The 17,480-nt window shown below is 45.3% G+C and overlaps 2 protein-coding genes across 2 annotated transcripts; one reads left to right on the top strand and one right to left on the bottom strand.

The window, feature by feature from the left end:
- The first annotated feature begins 35 nt into the window (after positions 1–35).
- Positions 36–3,187, top strand: SURF2 (surfeit 2). The gene is made up of 6 exons (XM_055814434.1): positions 36–165; positions 504–658; positions 878–981; positions 1,427–1,618; positions 2,143–2,309; positions 3,086–3,187. The coding sequence occupies exons 1-6, from the start codon at positions 58–60 to the stop codon at positions 3,170–3,172; spliced, it is 813 nt and encodes a 270-aa protein (XP_055670409.1). The 5' UTR covers positions 36–57; the 3' UTR covers positions 3,173–3,187.
- A 275-nt stretch (positions 3,188–3,462) lies between these two features.
- On the bottom strand, positions 3,463–17,432 carry SURF4 (surfeit 4). Its single transcript, XM_055814439.1, has 6 exons — positions 17,245–17,432; positions 9,514–9,700; positions 8,292–8,368; positions 7,638–7,681; positions 6,551–6,737; positions 3,463–6,321 (listed from the first exon to the last, which is right to left on the bottom strand). The coding sequence occupies exons 1-6, from the start codon at positions 17,290–17,292 to the stop codon at positions 6,055–6,057; spliced, it is 810 nt and encodes a 269-aa protein (XP_055670414.1). The 5' UTR covers positions 17,293–17,432; the 3' UTR covers positions 3,463–6,054.
- Between the last annotated feature and the right edge of the window lie 48 nt (positions 17,433–17,480).

The raw sequence follows: 17,480 nt of genomic DNA, 5'->3' as shown, positions 1-17,480 counted from the left end.
CCCCGGCGAGGCCGGCACCGGAAGGGGAGGCGAGCTCCGCTCTGGCGGCGCCTCTCTATGGCGGGGCTGGCGCCTGGCGGCGGCGCGGCCATGGCTGCAGTACCCGAGAAGGAGCGGCTCTTCCTGCGGCAGCACCCGCTCCTTAGCCTCGCGGAGCCGGGCAAGGTGAGGCTGGAGCCGGCCCGTGTGGGGCGGAGGGGCACCATGAGGGTCGGGGCCGCCCCCGGAGGGGGGACTGGGGCCGCCTCCCTGAGGGGTTCGTGAGGGAAGGCCGGGGCCGGGACTCCGGAGGGGGCCGTCGCGGGCGACGAGACCGGTTGGCAGCGGACCGGGAAAGTTCTCCGGCAGGTGGGCTCAGCCCCAGTGAGGTCCCTGGCCCGGAGGCTTTTCTCCCGCTGTAGAAGTCGGAGGAAGGCGCTGGTGGGAGCCTGAGGCCTCCCCTGCCCTCCCCAGCTCTGTGGTAGCCCCCTGGCCTTCCCTGACCAGCTACTGTTTTTCTTCAGGTGAGATGCAGGCTGACAGGCCATGAGATGCCATGTCGACTGTCGGAGCTGCAGGCTTATACTAATGGCAAGAAGTATCAGCGGCTGGTAAAGACTGCCAGAGAGTTCGACTATGGCAAGTTTGAGCCCCACATAGTGCCCAGCACAAAGAATCTGTAGGTATTCTTCCTTCTGTGCATTATGCTTTACACTTTGTTCAATCTTAGACATAAAGTGGTTGAGCTTTACAAAGTTCTTGAGTCTTTATGGGTTTTGGGAGATGGGGAAAGTCTTTATAAAGTATCAACTTTGAGCACAGTGCTTGTAAGTGAAAAGTTATTAAGTAATCGCATACTTAAACCCTGTTGCTGGCTCTTTCTTCCTGTGTCTGTCAGACACCAGCTGTTTTGCAAGCTCACTCTCAGACACATCAACAAGTTTCCAGAGCACGTGCTGCGTCATGTCCAAGGGAAGCGCTATCAGAAGGCCCTAAAAAGATGTAAGTAGCTTTTCTGAAGATATAACCAGACAACTTTTTTCCCTACGCTGCTGAGATTCCAGTAGATCTGTGTGAAGGGATCAGTTTTCCTTAGATTGACAGTAATGTACAGCTGTTGTTGTGTGTGCCCCTCAGCTAGGAAGGAGGATCCCAGATGTAGGGAGCAGTCACCTTCCAGCAAATACCTTGGAACACCCTGACTTGAGAGGAGCAGTTCTGAAACTTCCCCAGAGAGGGTGGTTCACATGTCCAGCACAGCCTCTGTGTTAACATCTTTCCTGTCTGTCATGGACTATAGTGTCGCTGTGGATTCCATGAATGTATGTTAGAGCTGGAGCTTGGCATAACTCTGAGTTGCATTTAATGTAAGCTAGAGTTGGGTACTAAAAGGACATGGGTGACTGGGCAGCCTCACTAAGTGCTGCCCAACGCTTTGCACTGTTAGACGAGGAGTGCCAGAAGGAAGGAGTGGAGTACGTCCCTGCCTGCTTGCGACAGAAGAAGCAGCAGATGCAGCACCCTGATGACCAAATGAATGGGAGCAGGCAGCCTTACAGAAAAGAGGAATTCTGGGAGCCGAAGTCCAGCGACGAGGGTGGAGAGGAGACAGATGACAGCATGAGTGACCTGTATCCACGTAAGAACATTGGTATCCTTTATGTCCTGAAGGGAATTTGTCGGCTAATTTTCTCCCAGTTTCTTTATAATGCTCATGTTGCTGAAGGCACGTGACTTCCATCCGGTTTGGGGTTCTTGGGTTTTGAAAAAGCTTATCACCACCAAGTAAGAAATAGCAGTTATCACTAAGTAATAACCAGAGTTGGATCACATAAAGTGTGAGGGGGAGGGATACAAGATGCACTGCGCTGGGATTTGCTGCTTTGTTTCTCAGCAAGTCCTTGAGTCTGACAGGTTGGTCAGGCGTGCTGCTGGCTTACAGGCGGAGGCGCTGCCTTGCCAGAACGGGCTAGTGAGAGCACCGGGCAGATTAAAACACCACCGTGTTTATTTCCCCGAGTATTTCGGTAGTGACACACAGATGCTTGCTGACTGGAAGCAGCCTGGCAAATCACCTTCCAAAATGCCCTCAAAGTAAAGGTAGGGGGAGGCAGAACCTGTGTGCACAGGGAGCTGATTTTGAGCTACATCTTTGTGTTTTAGCTGCACTCTTCCCAGAAAAAAGCCCAGCAGCTCCACAAACCACAAAAGGCAGCGATGACTTTGCAACAGACAGCGAGGATGATGGGACCAAGCAGAATGGTGAGGTGAACAGAAAGGATGGTGGAAGAACACGTGTCAGCAGAGCAGTTGGCAACAAAAGAGGAAAGGTGGGAGTCACTGCAGCAGCAGGGGAGCATGGAGCTGGGATCCCCTCCCGTAGGTGTTTGTCTGATCTATTCCTGTCTGAGAACCAGCAGAAGGTGCAAAGCTGCTCAGAACAGACTTTCCCCGTGTGCCAGCCAGACTCGCATCCTGAGGCATGAATTACTACCAGTAAATGTTATCCTGTCCACAGTAACTAGGGATGTTCCTGCCTGTATAAAGAGCTCATCTTTGACAGGATCCTGCTGCACGCTGTCTTAACAGGGAGAGTGAAGCGTGTCTTGTGGGTTCTGTAACCTTCCTCCCCAGACACGCAAACACAAGTTAAACCCTTTTGAAGTCACAGGGTCAATCCAGAGCCTTTTTCTGCCTCTTTTGAGGAGCTGGCCAGGTCCTGCCTTATGGGACACACCTCGGTCCTTCTCAGTGTGGGAAGCAGGCAGATGTTAGATCCATAAAGATGGATAAACCTTTCACACTCTCGGGCAGCCCCTGAGGAAGGTGCTGGACCCTTTGTAACCATATCAAACTGGGAAGTTAAGACTGGATGAAGTTTAGGTTTGTTGCTGCAGGGAGGCTGTCACCGTTCGTATCGAATGAAACCCTCGTCACAGAGAAAATGCCAACTTCCAGGGCAGGGCAAGGAAAGATCCTGGCTGGCTCTGTGCTTGTTCTGTCTCTGGTGATAAAGGAGACCACACTGTTTCTCTTTTAAGCTTTCTTAGGCCAGGCTGGATTTGGGTTTTAGGAATAAGCTGATTTAACCTTTTTTCCTCTACAGAAACAGTCAGGCCCTTTACAGAAGAAATTCAAGAGTCATCATCATCAAAACCCCAAGAACTTAAAGAAAGCAACCAACGGCAAATAAATTTTATGATAAACACACAGCCTGAAGCCTGTTGTATAACAATGCTAGCAGGTGCATGAGACAAAGTGTTTGCCCATTCTAGTTAACTGTTACTGGGGAGGGGAATAGTGGGGTGGAATTAACTGGTATTTGAACAGCCTTAAGCCACCCCCCCCACGGAAGGACGACTGGTGCGGTCAGACCCCATTATGGAAAGAGGATTTTCAGAAGATGGGAGAGAAAGCCCAAGTCCACTAACCAGCGTTTCCAGGTAGCCTATCTGCAGAGTGTCACCAGTCACACACGGCAAGTGGATACAAAGATGCCATTGTTTTATTTTGATTGTTTCCAAAAATCAAAACATTTTCAAACACAACTAAGGTACAAAATACAGCATAAAATGAGAATTTATACTTATTTATTTTTCCACATAGAGAGCAAAAATATATTCAGAATGAATTCCAGAACACTTTGCACAGCCAATTGATAGCTGACATCCTGCTTGTGAGAGCTTCTCAGCCATGGGGAGAGGTCACTGTATTTTTGGGAGATGCACAAATACAGCAGTGTACGTAGGAAACCAGAACCTTCTGCATCAGGACTCACAGTTAGTAAGTGCATACCGTGCTGCCTAGAAATACCTTGTAATGCCCTCACCTAGTGTGCCCCTTTAGTACTGAAATACTTCTGCTGCAAGGGACAGTATTCAGTTCCTTTTCTTGGGGTATTTTGTTGGAAAGGGGACTTTATTTTCACAAACCAGTCAGTATTTCCAACTAGTCTGTCATCCAGCTCTTTAGTTAAGACAGGACACAAAGCTGAGAAAGCCAACTTAAGCACTGCTTACAGGAGTTGTTTCTGTCATTCCATTTATAAATGCTACTGACATCAACAGCAGTTAAGGTATCTGAGAATGGTTGCCTTGATGTAGTCTAAAACCACTGTAAGACCTGCAGTGAAACTGAGAAAAAGCAGCCTGTGCTGTGTATGTGTAATGTAAAGGACAGTTTGGTTTGCTATGGAGAGACAGGCACAGTGAACACTGGAGATGGAAACTTCTCTTTCAAAACCTATTTAAAAAAGAACACCTTTTTCATGACCTGCCCTTAAATGCTGGCTTCCCCTCCCATCTACCCCCAAATACCAGTTAGTTTCCTTCAGCAGCACCACATCTTGCTATTACATAGGCTATTTTCCCCTGAAGATGATGAAATCACTATTTGTCATCAGTTCTTTCTGCCTAGTTTCATCTCCTAAAAAGCAACCGTTAAGCTGAACTGTCCAGGTTAGTGTCCTTACCAGGAGACCCTGGTAAATAGCTCCTGCTGGAGACATTCAGCTGAATTACTCCTTGAACAAACAGTTGAGCAGCTTTCTCAAGGGAGACAGTGCAAGGAATCAATGTCATGTAAGCAAGTTGGTAGGGCTCACACTTTCTAGAATTCTCATCTAGTGAAAGAGGTTCACCTAGTTGACTAGCAGAGGGCAAAATGCCGCCTCTGAGCAGCACTAAGCATGTTCATGGCACAGAGGTTGTGGCACCGAGAGCTGAAAACAGGGCCTTCCTGTCTCCTCACCATCATGCTGAAGAGTTCTTCCCTCTGAACACACAAGTTACATCCCTGGCTGCTTGTTCACTGCACAGTGAATGCACTTGCATTCTTCAGCTATAACCATTTGCATACAGGGTTGAGAACCGGGGCTATGGCAGCACACCACTGACTTCCACATTCCTCCCTACGCACCTCAGGTGCACCCCGAGACAGCAGACAGCAGGGGCTGCACTCGGGAGTTCAGCACCCCAGCTCTGCCGCTGTTCAGTCAGCTGGGACTTCTACAGCTGAGAGACAGACTGAAGTGAATCTAAGAAGCAAAGACTACAGATTAGAAGAGTGGCTGCTCTCATCTCGCATGTACTGAGTGCGGGGAAAAGGGGAGCTTCTGTAATTCTGAAGACACTTTCACCAATAACCTGCAATTCAGATATGGATTTGGGGCATATATGGATGGTAGCTGGTTAATAGCAGAAAGGAGCTTTTACTATGGAACCTGCAGCACAACCTGGCTCCCTTCTTGGGAATTCAGGAGGGACAACTGGGGAAAGAGTTGTTTTGGCACAGAATTTTCACAGGATCTAACATTATGTCTCTTGAGGAGTATCTCCCCAACTTCCTTCTTTAAGTCTGATTAGCAATACAGGATTCCCAATTAGCAATACAGGATTCTCCCTTGTTCCCCTCAAGAGCAGGCCTGGGACATGTTAGAAAACCCTCTCCCTTTCCTTACTTAGAGGGAGGTACAACTACTTTCAGGCTTTTCTTTTTGCTTTCTGTTTGGGGGCAGGAAAGACCTCCCCTGCTGTTAAACAAAAATATAGTTACAGGTCTCTGAGCAGCAAAATAACAGTGATTTTTTGGGGGTTTTTTTTTTGGATGCTGCTTTCCACCTTTATAAGCAATGCTATAACCAGTAATGGAACTCCTTATGCACAAAACTGTTTCGATGAGGGTGAGAAAGGGGATCCACTTTTTCAGTTATAGCTAGAACCCAACAGCACATTGAATGATACAGCTGTATCTGCTCACAGTATTTCAAATTTTAAAACATTGCTGACATTAAAACCAGCAACTGTTCTACTGCAACTCACTGAAGCATCAGCAAAATGCAGGTTCCTTGGGTTAGTTCCAAATCTAGGAAGTTAGAATAAGCCTAGGCAACATTCCTTGAAGAAATAGGATTTTATCTATTATATTACTGGTGCCACTGTAAATCAAATTCAAAACATCTGTGCCTTTAATAGGAAGGGGACATGTATGTGTAAAATGCTGGCAGTTTTTGTTGAATCCATAGAGAATCAGTTCTGGACTTAGTATTTTATGTCCCAAGAAGTGTTGCTATTCCTGTTACCACTCTTTTTTCTTCTCATCCATGGAGACTCCACCAGGACCCAGTGCAACCACGAGGAGGAGACCTCCAATTACAGACATGGTCTGGAAGAAATCATATTTGAGGAAGTCGTGCATGGGCTTGTAGGCTGGGACGGTCCAGAAGGCATTGAAGTAGATGTTGATGCCAAAAAGCCAGATGACTAGAGTCAAGGCAGCCAGCTTAGTCTTGAAGCCAATTGCCACCAAGATAATCAGGGCTGTGCCCACAATGTTCTGCAGAATCTGCAAGGAAAAAAACCATCAGCTTACACATTGTTCTTTAAGAGATACATAAACATAAGAACAGACACGGATAGTTCAACAGAACAGGTTGTCATGGCATAGATGATCTAATAACTTTCTAAACATTAATTCTACTAAGAGAGACTCACTGAGCAGGTCCTACAGCCAATCTAGGAGTTGGTACTCTATTCTAGTTCCTTAACTCACACTTTTATACTCAGATACTTACAGAAAAGAAGTTCATATCAAAATGTAGCAGTGTCATGAACATGAGGACCAGCAGCACACGGCCCCCCAGCTGCATATACTGCTTAGGAGAGCTTTCCCGCATGGTAGGAACACCAGCAAACATGCTCTTCCCCTCTGAGCGCGACTCAGCCAAAAGCAGCAGCAAGCCTCCCCCAAGGGCAAGATTCCTACAGAAAGGGGAACAAAAAAAAGCGCCATTTACTACAGTTGGCAGTGATCTATAGATTTTAAGTCTCATCTGACAATTTAAACTCAGTAAGAATCTGCATGCTAGTGAGGAGTGACCTACTCTGCACATCTGCATTAGGCTTCACAGCTGAAACAGTAGTGTTGTACACAAAATTTCCACAAGCCTGTCCAGACACATACAGCCTGCCAGGGAAGCCCAGCACTCACAGCTCAGGCAAAGTTGCTTAGCATCTGTTACAGCATGAATTTAATCATGTTGAAGTTACTCTGTACCTCAGGTTTAGCCACACATGCCAAAGTAGTTCAGAAGTTGCTTTGAGGAAACAGAACAGCAGTACTGCTAAAGAGGTTACAAATTTCCAGGGCTGTAGTAAGCCCAGAACGCAGTTTTTGTGCTGTCCCCCACCCTCCTCTCAGAGAAGAGTGGTAAAAAGGTAATAGCTAGGACTTGACAAGAAAGCTCATGTTTAAGAACCCTTTCTTCTACTTAGAGAAGACGTTAGAGATCTAAAATCCCAGAAACCACTCTAGTATCTGCATGCTTTAGTTTTCTTGGAAAATTGCTTCAGTCATGCATAAGCACAGTTGCTATTTAGGAAATAATAGCAAGCTCCCTGTCCAGTTTGGACAGTTTTGTGAGCTCTCAGCAAGGACATTAGTAACAGAAGCACTCAGATCCCAGTGGGTTGGGATTTGTCTTTCCCTTCCACAGACTCTACTCATTTTAAGTGCTGTCATTTCTTGTTTAACATAAATGTATAATTTGTAAAATCTTTCTAGTAAATACTATGTACAAAGATCATTTCCTCTGTCAGTAAGCAGCAGTGACAGCCAACAATTTTTGTTCCATTTTGATAAAAATTTTTGAGTAGGCATACCTCATCAAGAACTTCAGGTCCCATAGAATGCTGTATGCAATAGTCTAGGCGAAGAATAAAACAGGTTAAGACACCACCATGTAATTTCTGAATTTCTGTTACAATCTCAAGGCTGTACTATCCATAGTAGAATTATAAGTATGTTATACTGAACAAAACAAGGTAGGTTACATCAATGTGGTCCAGTGAGTCAGCGTAAAACAGGGAACAGAAGCCAGAATTCTGCTTTCACATTAGCCCCTGCAAAAATGCATTGGTTTTGGACAGGAAGGATGCTACTAGCTAGGATCCTTTGTGAGGAGGACAGTCCTTTCTAAAAGCTGTGTGCTGAAGGCCAAAGCAACTGCAAGTTCCACATTTGGCATGTTACTGACATACAGGTGACTTGCAAGTTACTTCTGCTAAATTGGTCAAGGTCAAGTATTGAATCGATGTCTCCAGCTGACTAATTGCAATTACAGCCAAGGATCTATTGGGCACATCAGAAGGACAGAAGCAGCAAAACAGTTCAATGCCATTGAGGACTGGCACTAGGCCAAGGTGGAGAAAAATTCCAGGGTTGCAAGTTGTATTTAAATATGTTGGTAGGACTGGGGCTAAGAGAGAAGATTTGAAAGATACAGTTTAGAAGGGCTGAAGACTTAAGCTTCCTACCTGTAATGCTATAATTCCAAACAGTCCAAAGCAGGCATATTGCACAAAGTTCCTACTCAGCACCAGGATACAGCCGCCTGAGTTGGGGAAATTGAACACAGTTACACTTCTGGCTTGCACAGGAAAAGATGCTGCAGGAATGCCAACTGGTTTTGAACTGAGCAGACCGATTTCTTTCAAATGTGCCACAAAGAACACCAGACAGGAAATTTTAATGGCACAAATCAGTTCAAGAACTTAGAAGTTTTAGTGCATTTTAAAATATCATTCCAGAAGTACCTTTTGTTTTATAAAGGGTAAGCACATGCTGAATGCAGTCCCCAACACAGGACTGTACAGCAGCTATCAGTGTTAAAGCATTAAAAGAAGTTAAAAAGAAACTCAACTAATTATGGATTTGCCTTTTTTTTTTTTTTAATTGAGGTAACTGTTAGGGCAAACACATTATATTCTTTTTCCTTGAAAGCTTTTGTTTTATATTCCTCCTCAAGTCTTCCATCACAAAGCACTGACAGCCTTTGCCACTTACATGAAGACTGGTAACTACATTAAGCTGACTACACAAAAATGAGACTAAATAAATATCCAAACCCAGACACAGGCCAAGAAATTGGCAGAAGAATCAAAAACAGTAGATCAGAGACAATATAAACAGAAAAGAATTTTACTCCTCTCCACTTCCGATGCCCCAAGGCAACCCTGCACACATGCAGAAGCTCCACTTCTGGGATTATTTTGATTCCTGGGCTTTGAAAGCCTCTGACACAAGCACTCTCTCAGGCTTAAGTGTACAACTGTAGGATAAGACTTGGCCATTGAGATTAATACCCATAAAAACAGGAGGCTGAGAAAGTCTTAACACTGCCCTATTTAAGAAAACATGAGTATTTCATTTAGAGAATTCAGAGGTGTGGTATGTGATTATAGATATAGGTACAGAACTGAAAACAGATTGTAGTAATGGATTCTTGGCATCTCGTGACTCAGAGGTAGTGTGTCACAATAAATTCTCTAAGACTACTTCCAAGATAGGCTGAAGTGAGTCAATTAAGAGTTCTTTTCATTCAGCCAATGTAGTACTATCCGTTCTAAGCTGTCAATGGCTATTAAGAAATCAGCAAGGCATCCTGTGCTCACACAATTCACAGTGCTTACATGAGCCAGGGTGGCAGACACACTGGAGTGCTCTGGCATCCACTGTAACAGCCTTAGAGCCACTTACTCAGCTGCCCGAAGAGATTTATGAACACAAAGATGGAGGCCAGGAAATAGCCACAGTTCCATGTGCCATCAATGTAATCCCTCTGTTCACTCCACTGGAACCACATGCGGATGCCATCCTCCAGGAAGGTGCTGATCAGGCACAGGCGGGCCACGTGGGGAAGGTACTGCTTCGTCACTCTCAGGAACTGCATGGGCAGACAGCATCGTTAGCAGGGAAGGAAGGCAAGGTGATACTCAAGGCATAACAGATCCATGCACTCTGCAGATTGAGGTCAACAGTTCTCATGCACACAGGGTCATCAACATCCAGAGAGAAACACATACTTGGGACTTGGATTTAATACAATTCTTCTTCACTCCAGTTTGGGAACACTTGGCGGCAGCGGGGGAAACCTGTTGCCATGCTCCATCCAAAGAGCATTTTAGACAAGGACTTGGAGAAAAGCATGATCCAGCAGCACCTTTCTATGTAACAGGAACTGTGTTTTGATGGAGCTCTTACCAGATGAGGGCTGACCTTGGGTTTAGTTTGTCTTCCTCAGGGTTTCATGTTACAGTTCAACTATCAGATAGCCAGGAGCTGAAAGGGCAATCCTCTCCCACCCACGTGCTCAGGCACTCAGCACCCTGTACCAAACTGATTGAGGGAGTCAGGCTGACAGAAGACTAACTCTGTACAAGCTAAAAAAAAAATAAATTAATAAGCTTTCTGCCAAGCTAGTTCCCTCTAACAGCTCAGAAAGGCAACAGTGCAAAGCATGTGTACTTGTGTAGCAGCAGCAGCTATTAGATTAGCGTAGCTGTTGCACAGAGGAGGGTGCCGTTTCATGCAAGTACACGCAGTTTCTACTTCTATTAAACCCAGCATTCTCTGCAGAAAGAAAACAGGCGTTTACACCTACAGTTCAGTGTACTAGCTAAAAGGAAACTATATCACTGTGCAGCAGAGGCTGAGCTTTAGTTCTTGTGAATGCAAGATGTACCTGGTCCCACATACCCCTCTACCCTGCCAGCCCAGTGGCGAGTTTGCTCTACAATTATAATAATTACAAGAAACAAACAGAATTGCCAAACAGTGTCTGGGCAAGCATGCTCTACAGGACTGCGAGGTGCAGAGGAAAACTTGCAGCCTCTGGATTATGACAAGTGCTTAACTGTCACCCAGTTTCCTGAACAGCACAGGTTCTTACTTAATGGAGACTTCCATGAGGATTTGGTTGTCACTCAGAATGCAAGCTGCCACTTGGCTGGCCCATTTCATGCACAGGCTCAGCTCAGCCAGATCACTAGAAGAACATATTTGGAGTCAGCATATGCTACTGTTTGAGTAAGTGCAATCCAGTAAGAAACAAATGTAAATTTAATCTAGAACTAACTACAAGATTATCCAGCAGCTTTGTACCTTCAGATGACAGGAGTAGTTTGGGCAGGTTGACACTTGTGAAAGCAAATGCCCATGCCACAAGCCCTCACGCAAAGCTGCCGGACTCCTCCTCCTAGTTCTAACGCAGGGATCTCTGTGGAGCCATTTAACAAAACCCCATTATCCCACAGTCTGACGTGTCAAACAGTTTATGCAATATTAGAATACTTCAAACCTGAAAAGCTGTGGGGGAGCCAACATGTGTACAGGCATCTTCCAGACCACATTGAACTGTATTATAAAAAATGGACAGAAAAGGCACACAAGCCTTTTATTTCATAATTCAGTATTTACATTGACTTCAGGTCAGACAATACAGCTGATTTGTTTCTTTTCGCGCAGAATCTTTTTGTAAAGTTCTGGCAGCGTTGCATACTTCCAGTGTATATGCAAGTGCAGAGAAAGGAGACTCAAGCCATTTCTGGAAGTTTATTCTTGCCACATTAATTAGTAAATACTAAAGACTCTTCCAAATCCTGTGCAAATGCCAAGCCTTGCTCACTGTGTAACTGAAGGTCATCACAAGAAAGGCAATTCATCAAACCTGCTTAATAGTCAGTTAAACAGCTAGTATCGGGACAAACTACACTAGTTGTACTGCATGCATCCAGAGTCTAAGGGTCAGGATTCAAGTTAATCAAGGGCATTTTAAGTGCAGCTGTACTCTGACTCAGGGCTGCCACTTCAGGCTTTAAACCATAGAAATGATTGGATGAATGAGTCAGAAGAAAATTTGTGATCTTTGTCACCGAAAGAGACACACATCTTGGTTTACAGATCTCTCCTCTCCCAGATTTTACTGTGCATTTCAACAAACTTGCTGAGGAATACTAAGGATAAAGTTGTTTTGGAAATAGTACAAAGCCAAAAGTGGTTTGTAAACTAAGTTTGCCTTGTCAAGACAGAACAGGCAACTTTGGTCTAGAAGGGAATTAAACAGGACAACTGCTGGGCATCTTTAAGAAAAGGAAAAACACACTGCTGTGAAAAGGGGGGGGGGGGGGGGGGGCGGGGAAAGCAAACAAGACAATATCTGCCTCTAGGCCTCATCTTTGTTGTTGTGAAGTGGGTCAACATGAACTGATCTAATCTTCCCCTTCCCTGAAACCAAACGACTGCCAACAGTCCAGGTGAAGAAGCCAAGAACACATTTAACATTCACGTGTTCTCATGGCATATAGAGGGAATTTAACGCTATCCGTTAAACATAAGTGTGTACATCCCATCAGCTTAAGCCATGTCAGAAAGAATAAAGCCTGAGGCAGCTGCGGTGCTAAGCTTCCTTATCACGACACATGTCATCTTTGGACATCCATACCTCATGCAGCTGCATTTACTTTGCTACCACAACTTGAAACCTCTGTACGTGGCAAGCTTCAAGTAAACAGGCTTCAGAAACAGACTGTATGAACAAAAATCCAAACCAACAGAACAACTGGCCATGGAGATCCAGAGAGAAAGAAGAGAACAATTACATGGTAGTTATAGAAAGTAACAGACATCAAGGGAATTTCCAGTTAGAGGATTTGGGTATAAATCAGCTAAGGAATTTAACTAAAGACAGTAAATTCTAAGAAACAGGAGATCTCCAGAAGCGGGACTAAACTAATAGTACCAGACATCCTGGGTTTGTCCCTACACATCACTAGCAACATGTGGCTCAACCACTGCAGCCTGAGACCACTTCCTATTTCCTTTATGATTCACACAGAAAAAAAGCAGCAAACATGGGAAAAACTGGTAGCTGCAGTTAATAAAATACCCAACTAAGACAGCGGGGTTGAAACACACACTCCACTGAGCACAACACATGTAAGCCAAATCAAAACTGTTGAGATTGATGGAGGTGGCAGCGTTAAACTCATGACATCAAGTAACTGGATGGCTTATTCTGCTGTGGGCTTTTCATCAACTGTTCTTAGCACATACTGTCTCCTTGCAAGAAGCAAAACATCTTGAGAAAAGACAACAAAACGCTGAAGTAAAACTATTTTAAAGAAGAACAGCTGGTTCTGTGTTGGCAGCCAAGTCACTAGCACACTAGAGAGGCTTTGTGTTGCCACTTCCCCCTCTAACGGGATTAGAAAGGCAAAGATAAGATTTAAATGCTCCTCTCAGTTTAACAAGCAAAGATGCACAAGAACATCCAGGGATCCCTAAATCACATCTCTGCTCAAAACCTATTTTGAATATTTCAAGCCTCCTTTTGAAAACCACAAACAGACCTGCCCCAAAACAGGTATTAAAGTGATTCTGTTTTGACTCTTACCATGCTTTCTAACAGTTCCAAATTCGTTAAAAATCCAGTCCATTTTGTTAAAGTGTATACACCATAGCATAATTACAGGTATTTTAAGACCAATACGCTGCCAGATGTTGGGAATTTTTGCTGTCATCTAGGTACATTCTGTCCAAGTAAACACCTTTGCTCTGTGTGTACATGTGTGTTCTTGGACCAGGGAAGTTATGAGCATGGTGATGGACAGCAGTCTGCTAATCTATGCAGAATGCCTTCTTGGGGGCTGCACACACATAATTATTATATCACACTACATTATATCACACATAATTATTATTAGTCTAGAGCTTCTGATAAAGGCATATTCCAAATATCTAGCTTTTATTCATTTCAGGGATTGCTTTGTTCTGGGAGGCCACAGACCTCTAGCAGCCTGGGACACCTGTGATCATCTCTGGAATAGTATGCTCAATCCTCTGGGTAGAAAAATCCTATTTCTTAAGATAGGAAAAACCCCCTATCACTTCCTTTCACCAGCCTGTATGTATCCACTTAAGGAGATCCCACCTAAAAAAAAAAAAAAAAAAAATCACAAGGGCTGCAACACCCATCACATTGGGCTAATCAATGTCTACAAGTTATCTGTGAAAACTGGGAACCAAGGCTTTCCCACTTATTTCAGAAGGCAAGAAGAGAGCTCTGACCCACTAGAACATTGCCAACCTTAATCAAGTTTTTAATTGCAGGAAGATTTCTCATGACAATGCTTTTCACTTCTGAAGCGCGCTTTACACCATCCCTTTTCAAAAAGGCTATTTATTAATCAAATCGGTAAAATGGGATTTATAGTCATGTATTGCATTTTGCTATCACTCTTTATGGGAAGATTATTTCCCAGCCTTTCCAACTAGGTCATCTGGCTTATAATGATAAGGAATCAGCGCAGTGACATGACAAAGTTACAGAAAATGTTTCCAAATTCAGGTTTTTTAATATAACACACAAAAAAAGTTCAGACTAACAATGAAATGTTTTCTTCTCCCTTCCGTCTTCTGCAAAATAGGATACCAAGATGTTAGAACTAGCTGAACAACTAGTGCATCAGCATTTATGTTGGAAAATTAAATAAAACCCCCAGAGTCTGGATCTCCCTTACAGCCCTTTCACTGCAGTACAATGACTCAATAGTTTCCTTGCATGTTTGTCCATAACTTTTTTTTTTTTAGAACAGCAGAAATACCAGGCACCCACATTCCTAAAGATTATTAAAGAAACTTGACAAGTTGCTTGAAATCTGCTCCCTCTTACAGGGATTACAGAGGGGAGACAACCAGTTCTATAACCCCAAACAATCAGTACAGGTCCCAGACACAGCTATTTTCAGTACAATAATGTCAGCAGTACATTCTGACTGCACTGAAGGGCTTAGCATGTAATATTTTAACAAGACTGACTAAAAAAGGGCTTAATTTCCGAGCATGTAAATTATTTAATTAGTAACATTGAGCTGGTGCTCAAAGAACAAACCAGTCCATAAAGCCTGTAGTTGGGCATCATTTTGAACCAAGATCCTGATTTTCTTGCACTGTGTATCACCTAGATTTTAAGAACCCTTAATAGCTTTTCCCAGCCTCCCCAATATCTAGCAAATTGCCTTCTCTGAAATCAACAGGACCACCTCCCAACACCCACCAAGTAGCTGTCTCCTCCGCTGGCTGCGGACCTTGGAAACTGCTAAGAGCTCAGAGCAGAACTGCTCACCAGCCATACTGTGTGCCTGTGGGCTACAAACTCACAGTACAGCCAAGCTAAACTAACGGCCAGTTCTCATCACAAGTGATCCCACCACCAGCATTGGTGCTTACTTGACCTAAACAAGTGGATAACTGAACCAATAGAAAAAAATAAACTGCACTTTTTCCCTGCCAGTTCAGCTCTACAGTCCAGTGACAGAAGAGCACTCGTGTGAGGGAAAAGGGGAACGTAGCCTTGAGAGAAACAGGACAACCCCTTTCACTGACAGGGAGCCGTCAGGCAAGCTTAGCTGCCTTGTAAGACCATGCCTTCAGTGCACTAGTTCACCTCTGGATTAAGAGCCACTTGTTATTACAGAGTATCTTGGCACTCAAGGCATAATTTGCTAATTCAAAGGGAAATTACAGTATCTGAGAAAAGTTAAGCTTTAGTTCTTGAATTTAAGGAACAGATTACTCTTGCTTTTGTAAGAGACATTCAGGACTTACTGATAAGCCATGGAAGTAGCTGTAACATTTTCCCACAGGGCTTTTATGCTACAAAAATTAAGACTCATTAAGTCTTGAACACTAGTACAAGGAGTGGAGAAAGCAAGGCTATCACTGAGAATACATTCAGCTCCCAGAAGAGCCACTGTCCAGCCTCATGACCTCCACCTCCATTGAGGGGAGTTTCAACATCATTTCAGTCCAAATGTTCCAAGTATTTTTTTTAATCCAAGATGAACTAACTAGCTTCTGTAATGCCAAGTGTTAACTTTGCAACATACACCCAGGATTATTGTTTAGTAAGTCTCTCCACTCCTACACTGGTGCGATACTGAGTTTTAGCAGCACACACAGTACTGAAAGTATCCCACTGAGCTACCAGGCAGCTATTTGGAGGCAGAATTATCAAAGGAGTTAGTTACTTGGAAAGCTGTAAAAATTGTTTTGCAATTTGATGGGTAAGTGTATGCAAACACTGCAAATTCTGCAGCTGAAGGAAAGACTCACCTTTAAATAGAATGTAGCCAAGCACAAATGAAGTTGTGCCATTTAAAACTCATTTCGGGAGGAAGCAAACTGCGTTTTAGCTGGACAAAAGAGCTTTCAGTAGTATGAAAAAAGGGGTGTTAAAGACATCTAGAAATAATCACACAGGAATAAACAGAGAAGTGTTATGAAAAGGTCAGAACAAGCTTGTAAGTTCTGGCAAGTAATTTGAACACTACAGTGATAGTTTACTTTCTCCAAAAGGAGAGGGCAAAGAGGATGACCAAGATGATGCGGACACCCCTTAAACTGAATACTCCACACACCGTAAGAAACTCTGTCTCCAAGACCAGTCTTCCATCTGGGGGTGGGGAGGAAGTATGGAACAGGTTTTCCCAGTGAAACTGGGCTCAAGACACAGAGGCAGCAGCACAGCCCCCTCAGAGCTGTGACGTGTTAGCGTGCACCACACAACTCACGCTGCTTCCATAGGCAGAGTTGAAGAACCAGGCAGAATCAGGTTTTCCAGAGAACTTGCTAAACGCGATTAGATGCCTCTTATTTTCAATTAGATGAATCACCATGACAGTGGAGATCTTTCTAACACCATCACTAGCAGATCAAAATGTTCCTGCTCTCACATATAATAAGAGATCACAAACTTTTATCTCACAGACAAATCTGTAAGGGCTTCCACCGAAGCAAATATAAAAAAAGATTACAAGACAACACCAGGTTGTTTGCCTTCCTTTTGCCCTAATTCTGAGCTCAGTACTACAATGCTGGCAAACCTCTTCCAGGTTGGGTTTCCAAGTGTCAGCCAAGGCTTCAATTTTTGCTTTCCTGTCACCACCACCTCACCCCGCTTTCCCACACCCTTTTACCCCCTATCTGCCAGCCAGACAGCTTTTGAGAAAGCGAGAGCAGCTCAGCCTCCTGCTCCCAGGGAGAAGCCCAGCTCCCAAGGAGAACTCCCCTGCCTCGCTGTACAGGCGGCTCAGGAGCAGACACGGGCCTCGCGTGAGGGCAGGGGGCAGCCGCTCCCACAGAAGCCCGGCCGCCGGGCCTGCGCTAGCCGCCCCCACGCCGCCGGGGAACCGAGCCCCCAGCCTCCCCTCAGAGCCGAATCGGCCCAGGAAGCCGCCAGCCTCCTCAGGGCCAGGCCCCGGGCCCGCGCCGCCGCCATCCCAATCTACCCCAGCGCAGCCCAGCTGGGCCCCTCAGGGCGGCGGCCATAACCCCCCTCCTCAGGCGGGGCCCGCCGCGGCGCCCCCTCACACCCGGCCCCAGCGCACAAAGGCCACCCAGCCGGGGAAGGGCGAGCGGGCGGGCACCCACCTGATCCGCGAAGTCTTCAGCGGTGTTCATGATATCGTTCTGGCCCATGGCGGCAGGACGGGAGCGCTGCCGGCTGCTGCGCGCCTGGGGCCCGGCCTCACGCTCGGCTGAGGGCCGCGGGAAGGGCGGGCAGGCGGGAGGGAGCGCCGGGCCGGGCCGCGCCGCCGCTCGGCTGCTGCTGCCACGTAGGCCAGCCCTTAAAGGCGCCGCGCGGGCGGCAGCGCCGGCGCGGGCGG

This window comes from Falco peregrinus, chromosome 1 (genome assembly GCF_023634155.1).
Source record: "Falco peregrinus isolate bFalPer1 chromosome 1, bFalPer1.pri, whole genome shotgun sequence".
Taxonomy (NCBI): domain Eukaryota; kingdom Metazoa; phylum Chordata; class Aves; order Falconiformes; family Falconidae; genus Falco; species Falco peregrinus.
The sequence above is the reverse complement of the archived record's forward strand: the minus strand, read 5'-3'. Positions and strand labels throughout refer to the sequence as shown.

Bases quoted from the DNA above. Each gene is read 5' to 3' on its own strand.
- SURF2 (XM_055814434.1), top strand. From the start codon at position 58: ATGGCGGGGCTGGCGCCTGGCGGCGGCGCGGCCATGGCTGCAGTACCC. The intron at 982-1,426 runs GTAAGTAGCTTT...TTGCACTGTTAG, and splicing joins TCAGAAGGCCCTAAAAAGAT to ACGAGGAGTGCCAGAAGGAA. The intron at 1,619-2,142 runs GTAAGAACATTG...TTTGTGTTTTAG, and splicing joins CATGAGTGACCTGTATCCAC to CTGCACTCTTCCCAGAAAAA.
- SURF4 (XM_055814439.1), bottom strand. From the start codon at position 17,292: ATGGGCCAGAACGATATCATGAACACCGCTGAAGACTTCGCGGATCAG. The intron at 9,701-17,244 runs GTGGGTGCCCGC...CTGCCCATGCAG, and splicing joins CTGAAGACTTCGCGGATCAG to TTCCTGAGAGTGACGAAGCA. The intron at 6,322-6,550 runs GTAAGTATCTGA...TTTTCCTTGCAG, and splicing joins TTGATATGAACTTCTTTTCT to ATTCTGCAGAACATTGTGGG.